Source organism: Hemicordylus capensis, chromosome 3 (assembly GCF_027244095.1).
Source record: "Hemicordylus capensis ecotype Gifberg chromosome 3, rHemCap1.1.pri, whole genome shotgun sequence".
NCBI classification, from domain to species: Eukaryota; Metazoa; Chordata; class Lepidosauria; order Squamata; family Cordylidae; genus Hemicordylus; species Hemicordylus capensis.
In genome coordinates this window covers 197,160,772-197,180,841 of record NC_069659.1, presented here as the reverse complement: position 1 = coordinate 197,180,841, position 20,070 = coordinate 197,160,772, and the positions used below count along the sequence as shown (strand labels likewise).

General features: G+C 45.0%; 1 protein-coding gene across 2 annotated transcripts in view; it reads right to left on the bottom strand.

Annotated features, from left to right (window-relative positions):
• TM9SF3 (transmembrane 9 superfamily member 3) overlaps positions 1 to 20,070 on the bottom strand; it is a 65,241-nt gene that overhangs the window by 11,866 nt on the left and 33,305 nt on the right. For both annotated transcript variants that reach the window (XM_053309401.1, XM_053309400.1), the window contains exons 4-8: positions 13,328 to 13,488; positions 12,595 to 12,672; positions 10,684 to 10,815; positions 5,133 to 5,299; positions 1,569 to 1,663 (exon numbers count right to left, since the gene is read on the bottom strand). In XM_053309401.1, coding sequence (XP_053165376.1) covers positions 1,569 to 1,663; positions 5,133 to 5,299; positions 10,684 to 10,815; positions 12,595 to 12,672; positions 13,328 to 13,488 — 633 coding nt within the window. The remainder of the gene's footprint in view (positions 1 to 1,568; positions 1,664 to 5,132; positions 5,300 to 10,683; positions 10,816 to 12,594; positions 12,673 to 13,327; positions 13,489 to 20,070) is intronic.

The following is a 20,070-nucleotide window of genomic DNA, read 5'->3' as shown; positions in this document are numbered from 1 at the left end:
GCTTCTTTTAAGTGTAAACTGAGCCGGTGCTCCGTGCTGCCCAGCAGCCCCCACGGCGGGGAATCGCTTCCGCCACTTATCTGGCTCCCACAGAGGCGAGCCCCCGCCAGCAGCCAGGTGAGTGGAGGAGGCGATTCCCCACCGCGGAGGCTGCTGAGCGACTCAGAGCACCGGCTCTGTTTACACTTAAAGAAGCTGACCGCCGCCCCCCCGGAAGCGCATTCACGACTCGCGCCTGCCCCTACGTAAACTACCTTGAGAACTTTTGTTGAAAAGGAGTATATAAATGTTTTGTGGTAATGGTAGCCACATGGTTACCTCAGGGTGTATCTTTTCCTATCAACAATTGTCTAGTTTGGGCTCAAAACCCACAAGCATTCCCACAGATAAGATGCACCCCAAGGCACATGTATGCAGCCGTGGCAAAGAGCTCATCTTCCTCTCTACCACATGGCTTCAGATATACTGTGAAGCCTAGGGACAAACCTGGAGATAGTTTGTGCTTCAGCCACCAAGCCCTTAATATGCCTGGCTAGTGTTGCTTGAAGGAAACAGGAATAACTTTTGACAATTACAGGCTGCATGATATTTTGCCTTTGACAATTACAGTCTGCCTGGGTCGTCCTTTCTGCCACTATTACCGTTTGAGCAGAGGGATTAGCTCCTTCTTGTTATTCTGTCTCCCAAGGTAAATTGCTCATTCCCATGGCAATGGTCTCATTTCTCACTCCACTTCCCTACTTACACATTCTCCTTAATGTATCAACTACTGCCAGTTTCTTACAAATCCCTATTTATTTATTTATTACATTTTCCGCTCCTCCAAGGAGCCCAGAGCGGTGTACGACATACTTAAGTTTCTCCTCACCCTATAACTCATCTGTAATAGTGGATACTGTTAATAGTGGACACAGAGGTGGACACTGTGCAGTGGACACTGCTTAGTGTCCACTAGGGATGTGCACTAACCTCTTCGGAGGCCCTTCTACAGGCCTCCAAACAGGTTTGAACACTGGGCAGTTCGGAGAGTTGGCCGGTGTGTGTGTGTGTGCGCGGAGAATAACTTTAAGGGCAGGGGAGGATGCACTCCACCCCCAGCCGCGTTTCCCCCACCAGCGCTCACTAAAAAACCGGTTCAGCAGTGCGCACTACTACCTGTTACATCCGGTCCGAGGAGTGGACAGGGTGGCAGGGAGGTGCGCTGCCGCCCTGCCGGACTGGTTTCTCATTGAGCGTGGGCGGGGAAAATGTGGGTGGGGAGAGGGGGTAAGTGCACCCTCCCCTGCCCTTAAAGTTATCCCCACCACCACCGGTTCTGTGCACATCTCTAGTGTCCACCTCTGCTAACAATGTTAAATTGTTAGTTTATGCTAATGTATTTAAACTGGTCATGAAATACATTGATATTTGCTTGACAAAGTTATTTTTAAAATTCAGAAAGTTCACAACTGTGTAACAGTGCAGATACTCCCAAAAATTCAACAGTAGCACTGGGGGTATGCGGTAATACTCCTTCCTCAATTATCTTTATTTAGATCCAGTGAAAAACGGTAGTTTTTAAAAATTACCTCCTTGTCTGGCATAAAGACTTCCTCCAAAGTAGCCATTCACTGGGGATGTTGCAGCATAAACAAAAATAGCGGTACTTAACATTGATCCTCTCCTAAAATGAAAGACATGTATTTTTGGCTACACAAATGATTACCTGAAGTCTACCAAAGGAAACAGGTACACAACAAGCATATTATAAAAGAAAATACCAGTAATAGGATGTTTAGCAAGAATAAAACTCATACTGAAAGTAACTTTCAACTTAAAAATGGCTCTCAAAACGAGGGGGAGTCTGGCAAAAGTTGAACCCTACATGTACCATGGTGGTCCCAGCTGCAGTCATACCCACAGTGCAGCTTGAAGTCTGCAACATGCAGGCTGGGCAAGTGGACTGAGCATACTGTACCTGCCCAAATATTCCTTGTCCATATTGTAAGGCTGTCAGTGAAGCGACAAGCTGGAGTGCTGTGGCAATCGGCTTTAGCTATTACAGAAACTCTTGCCTCCCCTGCCTGTTTTCAACAGCCCCAAATCAACATTCATTACAATTAGCAGAATGCAGTTTTGACCAATGCCATTAAAATGTAACACTGCTGATTATGAAAACTGCCCTTTTAAACTCAAACGTGTAATGCTTCAGAGCATGCTGAATAGATGATTTATTGGAGGTAGGAGAAAAAAGAGCGGTGGGGTGGGGAGCAGAGCTGTAATTTCCACTGAACGATTAACGTTCAAACTACAGCTTGCTTCCATGTTTATTTTTGCCAAACTAACTTTTATCTGTAGTAGGAGCCTCTGAAAACATGCTTTGCTAGGGACAGGAAGGAAAAGGGGAAGCCTGCCCCAAAGCCCTCAGCCACACATTCACAGCAATTACCTCCATTATGCACTATATAAAAAGGAGGAGACTTTTTCATATCATTCCACAAAGAAGCGGCACCAGTTCTGGACATGCTAATTGTTGATAGCTGTTGCTCAAGCAACAGTCAAAAGGGGCCTCCATATAATTGTATGTTGCACATGGCATATGTGCAAGCCATATTCAAACTGTATGTTGCACATGACAGTTTCCATATTATCACTCATGCAGGAGGTCACTGTGTTTCTCATGCTGGGGCAAAATTATCAGCTCTCCCACAACTTGACATAAAGCCACTAGCTACCATCCAGAGTGGTGCTCAAGCTGCTGTGGGAACAGAAGCCACTTCTCCCGCCCACTCCTTATTGCTGCAATCTCCAGAGTAGCTGGAAAAGCCAATCCCAAGGGTCCAGGAACCCTCAACAACATGTGATGCATCATGGGCAACTGTGGTGGTGGTGGGGAATCCAGAGAAAATGGGCCAAGATAAAGGAACTTTGCACTGGCAGAGCACTAGTCTGGATGCCACCCAGTTTCCTATTACAATTTAAAAAAAAACAAAAACCCAAATGCAAACAAATATTTGAGGACTCAGGAATTATCACCACACAAAATAATACATGGTTGAAAGGGGAGACGGAAGCCACACTTCCCAAGCTGGCACAGGCCCAGCTCTGGGCACACTGCAGCCTGCCCTGATTCCTGTCCCAGTCCAGTCCCAGCAATTTCCCTGTGCAGCCCAGCCAAGAGCTGACCTTTGTGGGTGCGTGGGTGCAGCACAGGCTTGCCTGCGATTGAAAGGCTCCCTCCAGGCAAGCTGCTACAGCTCCTTCCCTTCCCACTTCTCGGCGGTTCGGTGGGTGTGCGGGGCTTCCAGAGAGGCCTCTCATGCTGGCCTCGCTGAAGCCTGAAGCTCTCTAGTGTTGGCTGGCTGGCAAGCTGCCTGTTGCAGGCAGCAAGGAAGGAAGGCAAAGTGGCCAGCGCTGGCTGCCATTGCCTACCACAGCTCTGTGCAGACGCTCTGCCCGGCCCAGCCCCTGCCGGCTGACAATCGGAGTCCTCAGATTTAGTAAGGGAGGTATAATGTGATTTCCTTTTTGTAGTTATTCTCCCACTCCTTGAATATTTAGGATTGGCTTGCCATAGGGCTTTGATATCGGGCACAGATGTAGGGCAGATTGGAAAGTCTCTGAATATTTAATTTGAAACAGATTGGGGAATTTGTTGGTGAGATATATATATATTAAAAGACTTGTAAGTGGCTTGTTTCATGGCAGAAAATTACAAAGATGTCTGGAACTGAAACCCCCGCCCCCCCTTAGACTATGATTCTACCCCCATATGGAAGAATCTGCCCTTTGCCTTCATAAAAAACATAACTGCACCTCCCCACCCCCCGCCTTTCTATCCCAGCCTTTAGATCACCTGGAATGAGTTGGCATAGGGCTTTGGTATTGAGCAGAGATGTAGGGCAGGGTGGGAGGAATACGTATATTTAAATTGAAGTGGATTGGACAAATTGTTTTAATACTTTTTTGAATTAAAAAACAAACCATCAAAAAAGTCCTGTAAGTGGCTTGTTTCATGGCAGAAAATTACAAAAATTTCTGGAACAAACAATATATAAAATATACATATTTATAAGTGTACTATGCTCAAGTTGGTTTGCGACCTAGAAGGTAAGAGTGAGAACTGTGAAGCATGTGTTGTGCTTTTATTTTATTTTTCTTTAGAAATGCCCTATACGTCCAAGCTGTTTGGACATATCCGAAAACCTCACTCACACTATTTATACTGTATGTCATCAATCAGTATGATTCTGTAATGATATGAAATGTTAAGGTGGCCCCACACATGCTGATTCGCCCTCAGCCCCGCATCCCACTAGGGATGGCCCTGTCTGGATGCAAGTCAAATAGGAATGTGGCCAGATCCTTGCCCTCTGCGAAAATGATTGTGAAGTCTGGGGAGAATGAGACTTTCTATTCTCCTTCCATCAGGCTGAGGTTGCAACTACAGGAGCATTCTCTGGTGGGCATGGGGGCCAGTTTGTCACCTCCCTCTCCAAGCAGAGTGCCAACAAGAAGGCGATGTGGCACACTCAATGTGGCATGTGGGACAAACCTGCCCACACGAGCTCCTTCCCTGCCTGTACATGAGAGGAGAAATAGTCAGGGTTCAAAAGCCCCATTGATCTTCTCTTCCCTTCCCCCAGGCGAAGGGCTAGCAGATGGGGAAAGAGGCAGGCTTAATAGAGAGTATGGGGGAAAGTCCACCTGATAGGATTCTCTTTTTCTTCTCAGCTCAGTGAAGCCAGAGAAATTGAATACTTGTTCACTACTATCTGTTGACTAAGATCATTGGGTGGTGGGCGGGGAGAAGCGCTTTAGGTAGCAATTACTCTGCGAGTATGTTTGCGGCTGGGGGGCAGCGTGGAGCTTGCACCCAAGGGAGCAAAAAGAGGATCCTGCCCTCAGGTGCCAAGGCAGAGCCAGAACATTAGGAGGGCCCTTCTCTCTGGATAGTACATGAAGTCTTCTGGCCTCACCTTCAAGCAGAGGAGGCGTTGAAAACTGTGTACTCAATGGTGGCTTTCTCATTTTGTGGGGTAGAACAGTTATTCCTGCTCCCCATGGTGTCTCAGTATAAGCTACCTTTGAAAACTTAAGTGGACCTGCCAAGATCTTTAAACGGATAAAAGAAGGTATGAAGCAATACTCACTCTGTGTATAAATCCTCCAGCATTGCAACAATGATTACTATGAAAGAAACTGCAAAGATTTGGCAGCCAGAACCAATGAGGGATGAAAATATTAAAGGATGACTGGATGGTCTGAAGACATCTCCATGAACTTGTTTCCAACCATATTCATCCCCTAGATCCCTGTCCTGAACAAAAAATAATTTGAAAATCAACCACTGTCAAAGAGAAGGAAATTGTCCAGCATTACACACATTTAAATGCTTCTCCAACACTAAATGCCAAAAATAGTATTCTAAAAATGTAACAAAAATCTCTACTGGAAAACAGTATGATCTACCCCAAGTACAGATCAGACACTGCAACTGGCATAGTACAATTCTGCATAGGAATTAAAAAATTCCTGTGTGACCAAGATTCCATATCAACAGTTTCAAACAGATGAGATACCGTTTCTTAAAAAAAGGAAAGACAGGCATAGATCATTCCACCAGCTTCCTCACTTCTTACTGGAAGGTTTCAGCTTTTCTAATGAAGGATAAGCTACTTGCTAAAGTAATTGTACAGAAAGGAGATAAACTGAGTGGTGGAGTACTGTAAATGCAATTGGCTACAAAATTTCTATTGTCTCAAGTTGCAAATTATCTATGAAAATTAGTTTTTTAGCCACTGGCCCTCTTGTATGGAACAACCCCTAACCCAACAGTAATCAGTTTAGTTCTTCATACACCTTACTAAGAGTCCTAAAAATCTAGAACCACAAACTCATTCCTTTGCCTGGGAGTCACAGGATTTCCACAAAGGCCATTTACTGAAGAGGACATTCACCCTTCAAGTCAAGGATCAGACATCTGTCCTCAGCTTTCTGGGAATAAGATATCTATATTTCTTTCAGAATCAAGGAGAATTATTTCACTTCCCAATTCCTCAACAGAAAATGCAGCTATTCCTTCCAGATACCTCCTAGAACAATTTCTGATAGGAAGTACTGGTGTAGGTAGGAAGGTAACTTTGGTTCCTTAACCCCAGACAGCACGCATTTGTACATTTTTCTCCTATTTGCCAGGGAAGGCACTGCTTCATATCCCAATTTATTTAGTTGTTTATTGCACTGATATCCCATCACTCCTCCCAAGAGCTCAGGGTGGCATATTGCTGGAACTGATACTGGATTAGCATCCAATGTTTTGCTTCAAGTATGGAGGCTGAGGGGCTAAGTCTCTTGAATGAATCTGTCCCTGTGGTGGCAGTATAATCAAGTTAAGGATAGACTGTGCATTGAATTTTAGCACGAGAGCTCCAAAAGATCTAGCAACAGATTTGGTGTCCTTTAATTTTTTTAGGAACTCATCTATATACACGAAGTGGACTAATGTAACTGAAAGAGATATCTATCCTAGCAGCCTAGTACTGTGAAGGATATGGATGATAGCCAAGTATGGCATCTCACTGTAATCAGTTCTGAAGAGGATGTTAGACTCACAGGGTGCTATTCTTCACAGAGTCAAAGACCATCTGCAATTTCTATGCTCAACATCAAAATCATTGCTCAGGGCTCTTGGACTGTGCCAAGAAAAGAGCCACCTCGAAAGAAGGGATACTTCTCAGATGTCAGCTGGTGTCTGTGCTAAGATTTATTTAAAATTCTATACTACCCTTCATAAATTTATTCCAAGGCAGTTTACAAATTTAACACTGTAAAATTCATAAAGCCATATTATTTATACGTTTATATCCTGTTTTTCCTCCATGGAGCTCAGAGTGGTGTAGATAGTTCTGTTTTTCCTCACAACAACCCTATGAGGTAGGTTAGGCTGAGGGAGAAGTGACTGCCCAGAGTCACCCAGTGAGTTCCACCGCCAAGTAGGGATTTGAACTTGGGTTTCTCCGGCCCTAGTCCAACACAAACCATAAAATTCAGAGAGCAGCAGGCCAGCACCCCTTAAGATGTAACAGTGAACGAACAGAAAGGTCCCTCCTTAAAGACAGCAAGATAACCTTCTTGCTTCTTAAAGACAGCAATATAACCTGAGAATGGATATCTACTGGGAGAGCATTTCAAAACTTGGGGGCAATAACCAAGAAGATCCTGTCCTGTATGCATGAGAAACCTTTCTCAATATTGGCATGTGAAGCAGAGTCCCCTCCAATAACCTTGTTGAGCTGCAAGTCCCATTAGGGAGCAGATGGCCCTTCGAAGTATCCAGGCCCCAAACCATTAAGGGCCTTAAAGGCAATAACCAGCATCTTGAATTTGATCTGGAAATAAATCGGCAGCCAATGCAGCTCTTTCACAATGGGTGTAATATGCTCCCAGTGAAGGCTCTGGACAAAACTCTGCTGCATTCTGAATCACTTGCAGTTTCCAAATAATTCTTCAAAAGGCAACCCCATGTAGAGTGTGTTGCAGCAATCAAGCCACGATATGATTAAGGTATGGGTAACTGTGACTAGAACTTCCTTCTCAAGAAAGGGGAACAGCAGCTGAAAGCAAAGGCACCCCTGGCCACCTTCTCCAACTCAGCACTCAAAAGCAGAGCTAGGTCCACCTGCCTTTTCAAGGGGAGTGCAAAAGCTGGTCAAATCCCCTCAGTAATTTTTGGTTTTTTAGAAGCTGAGTAAGCTTCAAAGGGCAACTACTGCTGATCATCTTAAAATAATTGCAGGGTGGATGGTTTGGCTATCCACACTGACCTCTTATGGGTTGAACTGATTTGGGAACTGGAGCTGAAGGCTCTTTGACAGGTTAGCTCATGCACTGGAGGGCTGAGCAGCAATGTACACGAGCCCATTGTGTGCTGACACCAATCAGGGCTGCAGGAAGCAGCACATCTCTTGAAAAACCAAGGGCCAGCAGGGGGAAAGCAGGTAAGGAGCTCCTTACCTGCTCTTTTAAAGGCACCCCCCTGTGGAATGCTCAAACTCTTCATGTATATCCCTAAGTGCTGAGCAGACAATGAAGTTCTGCTTGCTGATGGAGGCTGAAGGTCTTGGTGGCCTCACTCTGTAGAGTAGGAGGCCATCACAGCCTTTCTGGAGCCACATACCTTTAGAGTGTATAAGGCTTTCCAAGCTTTTGTGAAAATTGCTTGCCACCTGGATCCACCTGCATTCCTTTCTTCAGAACAAGGCTCCAGAATGAAGGTATGGTATGGTATGCAGCTCTCCCTAAAGCTTGGTAGATCTTTCACATCTGAATTATATGGAACTATAAGCAGCTTGCAGGTGCTTCTGGACCCAACATTGTCCTTGGAGGCGTAGGTGGCGGCAGTGTGCAGAAGCGCCTTTTACCAACTACGGCTGGTACGCCAGCCGCAACCCTACTTGGAGAAGTCAGACTTGACCTCAATCACTCATGCGTTGGTAACATCCAGATTGAACTACTGCAATGTGCTCTATGTAGGGCTGCCCTTGAAAGCTGTTCGGAAGCTTCAGCTGGTCCAGAATGCTGCTGCAAGGATGCTTGTGGGTGCAAGTCGTTCCATAAGTATAACACCCATCCTGCGGCAGCTTCATTGGTTATCAGTCTGCTTTCAGACTAGATTCAAGGTGCTGGTCTTGACCTTTAAAGCTCTACACAGCTTGGAGCTGGGGTACCTGTCGGACTGCATTTGCCCATATGAATCTGCCAGGGCCCTCCATTCATCGTCTCAGGCCCTTTTCATGGTCCCTCCACTAACAGAGATCCGGCTGGCAGGGACTAGACAGGGTCTTTTAGGTTGTGGCCCCTTGGCTTTGGAACGACCTCCCTGAAAAGCTTCACCATGCTCCCTCCCTCAGTGTTGTTTTTTTAAAAAAAACAACCTAAAAGTGCACCTTTTTAAGGAGGCTTTTTAATGCTCCATCCATCTTTGGTTATAACTGGTAGGTTCTTTAGTTTTTAATTTTTATAATGCTCAGTTTTTAGCTTTTAAAATAACTTTAATTTGAACTTAATATTGATGGTGGTTTTTAACCTAACTTTTAATTTGTTTACTCAATTTGTTTAATTTTATTACTTTTATTGTAAAGTGTATCTATTTTAATGTTGTGAGAGGCCCCAAGCAGCAGTGCACTGGAGGGGCAGGATATATTCTAAATAAATAAATAATTAAAGCCTTTGTCTCAGAGCAGCTCACGTAAAGGAAAAAATGCTGAATCATCCCTGGCGAGCTGCCTGGCTGGGCTTCTCATACAATTAATCTATATTTCTGGTAGAATTGAAATGCTGCCGCAGCCACCCCTCTTATCAAGGGAGCTTGAACCTCCCTGAGCTTGGGATGGAATCCCAGGGAAAACTCTCTTTATTTTGCTATTGGATACGTACAAAAACCTTCCATGTGTAGACCTACATGTTATGAGAAAACTGATAGCTGCTGAGTGCTTGAGGATGCTTTTGCACCAGAGAAATCCCCTTTCTGCCCTCTCTGTTTTTTGAGTTAAAAAACTGAGAGGCTTGTAAAAAGAAAAAAACCTGTTTTATTCAATTACTACAGACTGCTTCCATCTGAGGCTTTTAGGTTTTAAATACACTCAAAAATACTGAGTAGGTTACAGAAACAGATTGTCTTAGGCTGCAGTTTCAGGTTGCATTTAGGCATGATGCTTAAATGTTTACAGAGTTTTTTGCAACACCTTAAGTGGGTTGAGCGTAGGCTAGTATATCTTATTTCAATTATGTTGCAGCTAAACAATAATAGGACAGTATCAGGAATATGCAAAGCACACACACAAAGAAATGTAAGTTTTTAACACAAAATCTGATTAACAAACTGTTCCCTGTGCTGAATCCTTTTTTCCTTGAAAACTTACCCAACACCTGATAAGAATTAAGCTTCCTGCAATCCTGTCTCTCAAGGATCTGCAGTTATTCCATGAGAGAAACCTCCATGCTGGCTTTGACCATGAGGGAGCAAAAACTCCATGCTCCTCACTAAGCCATTCTGGACACGCTTTTCCAGCACAGACCGCCCTTCTTGTTCCCAGAATTCCCAGCAAGCATTCTCTAGGTCCCACCCACCTGTTGTACTGATTGGCTGCCCTGGAGTTCCCCAGCCTGTCAGTCAAGATGAGGGTTCACTCCCTGTTAACTTATTAGAGGGAGGGGAGGCTGATCATTACAGGAACTCTCCCAGCAAAAGACACATAGCAAGAGGCTCTCTGTGCAACACTCACACCAGAACATGAACCTTTCTGAAGCTCACTCCCTGTGATCTATGACAGGCTTCTCTCAACAGAGGGAACACTGAACTGCTGTACAGGCTGGGGAGCAGGGTGAAAGATGCAGGCAACTTTCTCACTAAATAGTAAAACACTGACCTACCAGGAAATACTTATCTCAAAACAAAGGCACAGCTGCCTCTGTGGCAATCAAGACTGGACTGGAAAAGGATGTTACCCCTGCAACCCACCGCAGCACACTAAACCTTTTTGCATTTGGAGCCTTGCACAGACTGCACAGACACACAGAACTGACTTCAAATATCTTCTTGTAGCAGTTTCTTTTACTGAAAGCAATGCATATAGATATTTGGACAAAATCTGCTGTTTTGAAACCTGTGATTTGTTGTTTTTTATAAAGAGGACTTCTTACCATATCATCCATTTCTTCTTCTTTACTATACCGAGCATAATCTTTTCTCAATGTCCTCATTAAAATCATCGAAACCAAGCCCACCAGGAAAATAACCATCATGAATGAATTGAAGATTGAAAACCAATGAATCTACAATAAAAAACAGAAATGTTTATTCAAACAAGCTACTCATTTCTCAAAAAATCCCATCTAGAGCAGGTCAAAAAGCAAGTTGAGCCTAACTATTGCTTGGTTAGGCATACAAGCCCAGAGGTCTCCTATGAGTTGGAGTTCGTGTTTTTAATCAATGGCATCAATGTTATTAGAGGTAACACATTAAGTCAGGTACAAACATTACTTGTAAAATTTTACAGCTTTACTATTTAAAATTGTAAAGCAGCATTATATTTGTTTCTCTACCTCCCTAAGATACCATATTTTTGTTCCCATAAAATAGTCGTAGCATTTATTTCCTGTTTTGTAGTGGTTTTTACACCAGAAGATGTTGGGTGAAAGTTTAAAACAATTTTAAGAAAAGAAAAGAAATTTTGAGTATACACATATTTTAACTGTTATTGTTCAACAGATTTTTAATTAGTCAATCATCATATCATTAATTCAAAAACAGCCACCATACCCAAGAGAAGCAGAAGATCTTTCTCAGATTCTCCATATATGGTAATTATTTAATTAAATGACTGATTGAACTTGAAATCCTACAAATATCAAACTGTCCTTTTACATCCCTTTTGCATGCACATTAATTAAAAAATTATATCTCATATATTTAATTTCTCTATCAGTGTAATCTACGCAAAATGACTTTGCCTGGTCAATGATGGGCCTCACCTACTAGTATTTAATAATTCTACATGTAATAATGCTTTCCATCAATTTATTTAGGAGAAGTAGGTCGTATCCTGAATTAGAACATAAGAACAGCCCTCCTGGATCAGGCCCAAGGCCCATCTAGTCCAGCATCCTGTTTCGCACAGTGGCCCACCAGATGCCGCTGGAAGCCACAGGCAGGAGTTGAGGGCGTACCCTCTCTCCTGCCATTGCTCCCCTGCAACTGGTACTCAGAGGCACACCCTTGAGGCTGGAGGTGGCCCACAGCCCTCTGTGGGCCACCCAATTCCCCCAGTTCCTTTAAAAATACAATCAATCAAATCAAAATAAATCAATCAACGGTAACACTGGCAACCTTTCAAGGCTGATTTTACTAATATTTGTTAGATCAACACACATTTCAGCCCAGGAAATTCCTGATTAAATGTAATCTGCCTTCAGTGACTAGGCCTGAGCAATCAGAAATGTTGGAATGCCCATAGCATGATTTCCTCCCATCACCACACAGAGAAAGTTTATCGTGGGGCAATTGCCCCAAGTAGTACAGTGGTGGTGGTGGGGTTCTTTAATGCCCAATCCAGCACTGGCACGGGGGAGCCTGGGCAGGAGAGAATGCCAGGAGGATCGATGTGGAGGGTAGGGAGTCATGCAGAGGAGAGGCTGGGATTGTGTGTGGGAGTGCCTGGGTATTGTAGTTCCTCCCAGAGCTTCTCAATGGGAGAACAGTGTCTACATATATGGAAAAGAATGTATATACTAGTAACACTGTAGAATATATCCTGGAAGCAGAGCACATGCATGACATCAATCAAAATAACTTATTGGGACTTGAATCAGTAGTCAACTGGCCCACAGATATGCATAAGCCGAGGCAAACGCTTTGCATGCTGCTGTTCAGTTTGAATAAAACACTACAGGGGTTGGGAGTGACTTAGCCAATCCCAAGTCTGGTTAAGACCTGAAGTTGAGTCATTCATTGATCAACGGGTCTGGACACTACATCTTCAGGTTTTAATCATGACCAGAGTTGTGAGGCCACTATAAATAAGAATGTGTATAAATTCACAAAGGAAAACACACCCTGTGCTGAAAGAAAGATGGGTCGAGGTACTTATCAAATCTATCTTCAAACTTCACATCTGACTTTTTCCATTTCACCTAGAGAGAAGCGGGGGAGGGAGAGAGAGTAAGTAAGAAAGTATACTTGACAAACTGAGAACATTCACTTACAAATCTACTGAGCCCAACATCAGGTCATCACTTCTAACTGGAGAGAGAGAAAATACATGAAATATTCACTGACCCAATATAAATACTTTGTGGGAGAGGGCCACAAGAAAATTATCTTCATACAGAGCAACCACCACCTTCTACAGAGGGATCTGTAGAAACTGAAGGACCATGGACCAGAAAACTAGGGTTCCCAGATTCAAACCCAAGAAAAATACTCCAATCATAATGCTAAGACAAGAAGAGCCAAATATTGTGATTTCCTCACTTTTATATAACTCTTACAACTACAAACATCTTTTCATGGTCTGGACTTGGAAATCCTATGGAGGCAGAGAGACCCAACAGAGACCAAGGAGAAGAAATTAATTTCATAAACTAATCTGGAGTAAACAGCCAGATGCCAATTTTAATTCCACCTATTTTAGGTACAAGTTCCACTTTTACATACTCCTGGAAATGGGCAGAGCTAGGAGAAAGAGGCCATGAACACACTAGAGGGCTTGTAATGGCAAGACTAGAACTAAAAGCTTAACTCGGCAAGTCAAAACCTTACTATAATCCATAAATTCAAATTACTTACAGAGTATGACATCTGGATTTTGGTGTTGGGAACCAATTTAACTTTTCCTTCACTTGTCAGATTCACATCCACAATCCTATTCCCATTGTAGCCTATTTCAAGTTTTTTGTATGTCCAGAGATAGTAATCTTCACCATTTTCATCTGCTTCACCAACAATACCTGTAGTGGGAGAAAAAAGAAATAAACTTGAGTTACTTAACTTCCATATATCTGTTACTATGTTTTAATACACCAAAGCTAGCGTATTGCAACAGACCTGTCATTGTGGCTTTGCCAGTCCCAAACCTGGTTACCTTGGGCAAGAAAAGATGGGCTTCAAGTGGCCAGATATGTCTTCACTGCTGCAGGGATAGTACATATCTCCTATACATAAGTACGTACTGTCCCATGGTAACTCATTCTGCACAAAAAAGCTTTGTTATATAGTCTGTAAGTTCGCAAACATTAGTTTTGCGGTTTATTCTGATTCTACTATTCACAGAAAGGGGCTAGACAACACTATATAGGGCACCCAAGCACACTTTGGACCACTAGCAATTCAAGAGGCCTTAGGCTTCTTTCACCCAGTAAAATTTAAGTACATCTGAGAAAACATTGCTGTGATTATGTGTACACATACATGCATGCACACACCCATATCTATCTCCCCCATGTTCCAAGCTCAGAGCAGACAGTCAGGCAGTAGCACTAGCTACTATTCTGTTTCTCCCTCTTATACATGAAGAAAGAAAACCATGAACTGCCTCCACAGCAGTGTTTAAGGTTCTGTGAATGCTTACATAGTTACTCTGTGCACCAGGAATGGGAGGAAAGGAGAAAACTGCTGGCCAGTCAAATGGAGCAAGAGAGGCTGGGGTAGCATTCTACTTTCTAGATGCACAAAGAATGCAAATCTATGCTCTGAGTGGGCTCTGCTCCCCATCTCACCATTGTTTGGAGAGTACGGAGAAAGCCTTTTCTGCTGTAGTGCCTTAGGATCTGGAACCCCATCCCTCAGAAGGCATATATGGCTTCTTCCTTCTGATGAATTGCAAACACTATTTTTCCCCAACAGACTTATGATTGGCTCTTCCCAATTTATGTTTTTTGCTGGCTGGCTGGCATTTAACTGATTGGGTTTCTCCCCGCAAAAAACTGATATTGCTGTTGCTTAGTGTTTGACTGTGCTGTCTTTTATTTGCTTCCCACCCCCCTCCCCTTGGTCACTGCTTCGGTGGTCTTCTGTTGAAAAGCAGATTAGACCCACAACCTTCAGAATTATGGAATATGGGGTAGGGATGTGCATGGAACCGGTCTGGAGGCCCTTTATGGGCTTCTGAACCAGTTTGATCAGCAAGTAGCTCTGCTGGTTCGATGGCGGGGATGTGTGCATTTTTAAAGGCAGGGGAGAGTGCACTTACCCCTCCCGCCGCATTTCCCCCGCTGGCGCTCAGTTTTGTTAAAGCCCCTCGGGGTGGCAGTGTACCTCCCTGCTGCCCCGTCACACGCCATGTGCGCGCCCACCTGCAACGTGTATGCACCTGTGCCTGGCACGCACAGGCACATCTATTACTTCTGATCACTTCTGGGAGACGCCGTGAAAGGGCAGCAGGGAGGTACGCTGCCGCCCCAAGGGGCTTTAACAAAACAGAGCACCAGTGGGGAAAATGCAATGGGAGGGTTAAGTGCACCCCCCACCACCACTGAACCACCCCCGCCTGGTTCCGTGCACATTCCTAATATGGGGCTGTTCCTCTCTTTCATAGGAAGGAAGAGGAAAAGTAAAAGCAGCCCAACACACAGATTTGTGCACAGCAGATCTCTGTTGTGGAGACCGAGCACAGGAAAAACACCATTCTGCACAGTGGTACTGAAGAACAAACGCTGGCTTTGCTGGAGAACAGAGAGGTGGAAGAAACAGTTGGCTGAGCACACACTGCTGCTGCCTACCGCGCATTGCGGGAGAGTGAGAAAAGAAAAAAGAACCACCATGAATCTAGAAAGGAGCAGTCTTAAGATCAGAGGGCTGTTCCTTGCCTCCTTTCTGAAGTGGAGGCCAGACAAACTGGTATGCAGCCTTTGAAACAGAGACCTATTTTAGACAGAGTTCCATTCCAGAGTTGGACATGGGACAGTTCCTTTCCACATTCCAGGAAGTGTATCAGGCCTACGTACTGCCTCACAACACAGCTTTGGTCTAGACGGTGCATATTACAATCAGTTGTTTCTTTCCCTCTTCCACAAAGGAAAAGATATGCAAGCTCTTCACACAGAGCTGCCTCACTTGGCTGCCTGACCTTAGTAAAAGTCAACACCAGCAAGTGGCTATTTACAAGCTTGCTTATATGGGCTCCATTGCTAATTTTCATTAAAAATGAAATTTCACCATTAATTATTTAACTGCCCCTCCCCAAATAGCAAGTCTCAGCTAGTCTCATCTTACTTTTATTTTCTAAATTAGATTTGTAGACTGCCCCAAACTTCCATCTCTGGGCAGATTACATAAAACAAATTAAGACAAAAATGAAAACCTTAAAACAATTTAAAACCACAAATTTAAAAAGCTTGGGTGAAAAAACTAAGTCTACCAACTGCAGTTTCCAGACTCTCCCCATTGGGCAGGCCAGGCCATCCCGCCACCACCTCCCACTGGCTGGTAGGGCTTTACCTGCCGTCTGCCCACCTCCTCGCCACCGCCATTATTTCTCCCCACCACCGACTCCTCTTCCTGGCCAGCGGGGCTTTGCCGGCTGTCCACCCACCTCTTCTAGCCAGAGGGGCTTTGCCTGCCAGCCCTCCACCTCTGCATCCTGGCTGCCGCCATTATTTCTCTCCGCTTCAATGCTGGAACTCTTGCACGCTCTAGAGCATCTGCACATTAGTACTTGATTGTTCCCCTCACCTCAGAGATCTCCCCACCTTCACCTGAGCTGCAATCCTGCTCCTCCTCCATCCCGTTGCTTCCATCCCCCTCACCCTTCTTGGTCATGGCTGCAGAATTGCTGCCACCTATTGACCAAGCTGCAGCCCTCTATCCCCAGAGACCTCCCCACCCGAGCCCGAGCCCCGCTCCTGCTCCCCCCTCCAGGAGCAACAGCAGCGGTTGACCAGGCTGTTCCTCGCTGCCGCCACCACCATGGCCGCTCATTCCCCTCAGGCCGCTGACAGGCCCAGGCCCGTCCCTTGCCTGCCTCCCTCCCTCCGCCAATGGTCTCGGTAGCCCCAAACAGCAGCAGTGGTTGACTGGGCCCTTCCTTGCTGCTAGTGCTGCCATGGCCGCTCATTCCTCTCAGGCTGCTGACAGGCTCAGTCAGGCCCATCCCTTGACCTTCCTTCTGTCTCTCTTCCCCTTCCCTTCTTTTTTTCTTTCTCTCTCCTCCACTCGCTCTTCCCCACTCTTCCCCCTCCCTTCATGTTTTTTCTCTCTCTCCCTCCCTCCCTCCCTGAATTAACAGATTTTGTTCATCTTGTTTCTTCATTTAATTCACACAACAGCATCCTCCTTCTCCTGAAGGGGCTCCTTCCTCCCGCATGACCCGTCTTTTTGCAGACCCCTGCCTGCTATCCTTTTTTATATATAGATTCCTCTCCTCTACAATCAAGAACATCTTCTGACCAGTAACAGTTGCATTCCAACTGACCTTAACCATCACAAGCTCCTCCTCATCATCTGCAAAGGGAATCCCCATTGCCCAGTCACCACAGTGCCACAGGCTCTTCCTCCCTATCTGCATTTGGAATCCCCACTGCCCAATCACCATGGTGCTCCTGCTCTCACAGGCTCCTTCTCCCTATCTGCATATGGAATCCCCAATGCCCAATCAGGTGCTTCTGCTTGCAAACTCTGTCAGCCAATCGCCTCTTTTCTACCACATCCCCACGCATGGCCCATCTTGGAGAATTAATAATATAGATATTAAAAAGCATTGGAGACAGTATGGAGCCCTGAAGGATGGCATATTTCACATTTTGAAGAGCAGCAATCTCCAAGGGACACCAACTGGAGTTTGCCCGAAAGGTAGGAGCAGAATCACTGCAAAGCAGTGCCTCCCACCCACAACCCCTTAGACGCTTGAAAAGGATACTATGCCCGATAGTACTTAAAGTCGCCAAGAGATCCAAAAGTCCCAACGGAGTCACACTGCCTCTATCAATTCCTAATTGGAGATCATCCACCAGGCACCCCGTAGCCCACCCGAAAAGCAGTTTGAAGTGGGGTTAGATAATCAGTTTCCTCCAAGACTGTCTGCAGCTGGGAGGCCACCACCCTCTCAATTACCTTGTCCAGCCATGGCAAATTGGAGATAGGCCTATATTTGTTTGAGGGATCAAAGGCAGACTTCTTCAGAAGAGGTCTAATAATTGTGTCCTTAAGACAGGGAGACATCCTACCCTCCCCCTCAGAGAAGCATTTATAATATCTACCAGGCCTTCCACAACAACCCCGCTGCTAGATAGTATAAGCCATGTCAGACAAGGGTCAAGAGAACAGATGGTAGGCCGCACCATTCCAAGCAGCTTGTCCACTTCCTCAGGAGTCACAAATTAAAACTGATCCAACCTAACCACATAAGAGAAGTTGCTGAACACCTCCACATCAGACACTGCAGTAATTGTGGGGTCCGAGTCTAATATGAGAGATTTTATCCACAAAGAACTCAAACACATCACAGAGAGTAACTGATGGTTCCAAATTCTGGTTCAAGGGAGGAGGGGCATGTATTATCCCTCTCACAACTCTGAACAACTCCACTGGACATGCGCTTGCGGATGCATATTGCACTCAGACTGACTGGGATATATTCCGCATAAATGTGAGATTCAATATTGCAGGCTTCAACTTCTCTAGCTACAAAAGTATTTTTTTAAAACTGTTCTTTCATAGGATTCCCATACATGTGAACAATTTGTAGTTATTAAAATTATTAACTTTTGTCATAAGAGTTGTAAGATATTAGCTGTCGTCTATTTCTGTTTAACCCAATTATAATTTATTATATCAGAAGCCTTATCCATAATTGTACATATTATCTGACTAAAGACTCCTGGCAATGGCCTCTTACATCAGGCCTGCCCAACTCTGCCCCGCCCCAGCTGTTTTTGGACTACAGCTCCCATAATCCCCAGCTGCAGGGGCCAATAGCCTGGGATTATGGGAGTTGTAGGCCAACATTTACAGGAGGGCCGAAGGCGGGTCTCATAACTGAGACCTAAGTAACCATGCGAGCTGCACATTTGTAACTTCCAAAAAGAATTGCTAAACCTAAAGATGTGGAAGAAAAATTACTCGCTGGTGAGCCATGTGTTACATTTTTATTATATTTATACTGTATTTAGCTAGATTAAATGTCTATATTATTAATCTGTGATAAGAAAGCCACAACTGAGACATTTTGCAGAGAACAAGGATCTTTATGCACATACCTGCGAAATAGAAGGTTGGGTCTGGGAGGTGTTAATACAGCCCTCAATGTGATCAAATGCAATAGCACTGACAAAAACCATCCCTACAACCCCATAAGAACTTTTTCTAATGTAGGAAATCTATGATATACTGAAAGATGAAAAAAGTTAATTTGGGTAACCATGGAAAAATAAGACACTATTCTCAACCAACATATTGACCACTGGAGATCATTAAAACGAGGCGGACGCTTAAAGAAAGGATACAGACAAGTCCAAGCACATCTAGAGAAGGCAATAAACCTAGCTGTATGTTGGCTCAGATCACCAATCCTAGTGCCTCACCCTCCCACACATGCAAATCAGAAAGGTATTGCTCAAATGGAGAATTGTGTCCCTTTTGATGGACAGATTTCCTGGTTCTTTAACAGCTGAAGGCAGAAATGCAAGAGCTCACAGGAAAAGTAGTGATGTGTAAGGCAACTGAACCTCGAGCCAGCTCGGTTTAAGGGCTCAACCTCAAACTGGGCCCGGTTCGGCTTGAAGTTGAGCCAATCTCCCCGCCCCCGGGCCTGGCTCAGGAGTGTCAGACATGTCAGAATTAGTTGGGGGTTTTTAAGTCAGACCCACTGCCACATTCAGTGGCCCCAGGGTGTGCTTCTGCGGCCACAAGGAGGGTGGGTATCACTGGCAGCTTCCCCTCCCCCTGTCGGCCTACCCTCGGTCTCCAAAGGGCCATTTTTGAGGCAGCCGTGCATGGGCGAGGGTCATTTGCATGGCCAGGTCACAAAAACAGCCTTTAAAAAAAAAAAAAGGTCACCATACAATCACAGAGGGCCAAAACAGCTCTGAAATGGGCCTTTGAAGACCAGGGTAGGCTACCCAAGACACGCACACACACCCGGGGCTGCAGCAGCACCCCCCAGGGCCTCTGAACTTGGCGTTGGCAAGTCCAACTTTAAAAAAAAAGAATTATAATGTGTCTGGCACCCCTGAAACGGGCCCAAACCAGTTCAAACTCAAACCAAACTGGGTCCCAAGTTCGGGGATGCCAAAACCAAACACGCCTGGTCCAAGTCCAGTTCAGACTCAAACCGGACCAGGCAAACCAGCTTTGTGCACATCCATATTGAAAAGCTTCAGGTGTTGCCTCCAGTGGCGGCCGGTGAGGGCGGCACTGTGGGGCAGCGAGAAGTACCTTTAAAATTAAATTAGAAAATGCTTGCCAGCAGTACGGCCAGTACCTGCAAGCTGCCAGGGAGAGAGAGGCCATTTGTTGACCACACAAATGACCTCAGTGCATGTACAGAGGCCAGGTGAGTGCCAGGACCACCGCAGCTTGCAGGATGCTGGGCAGAG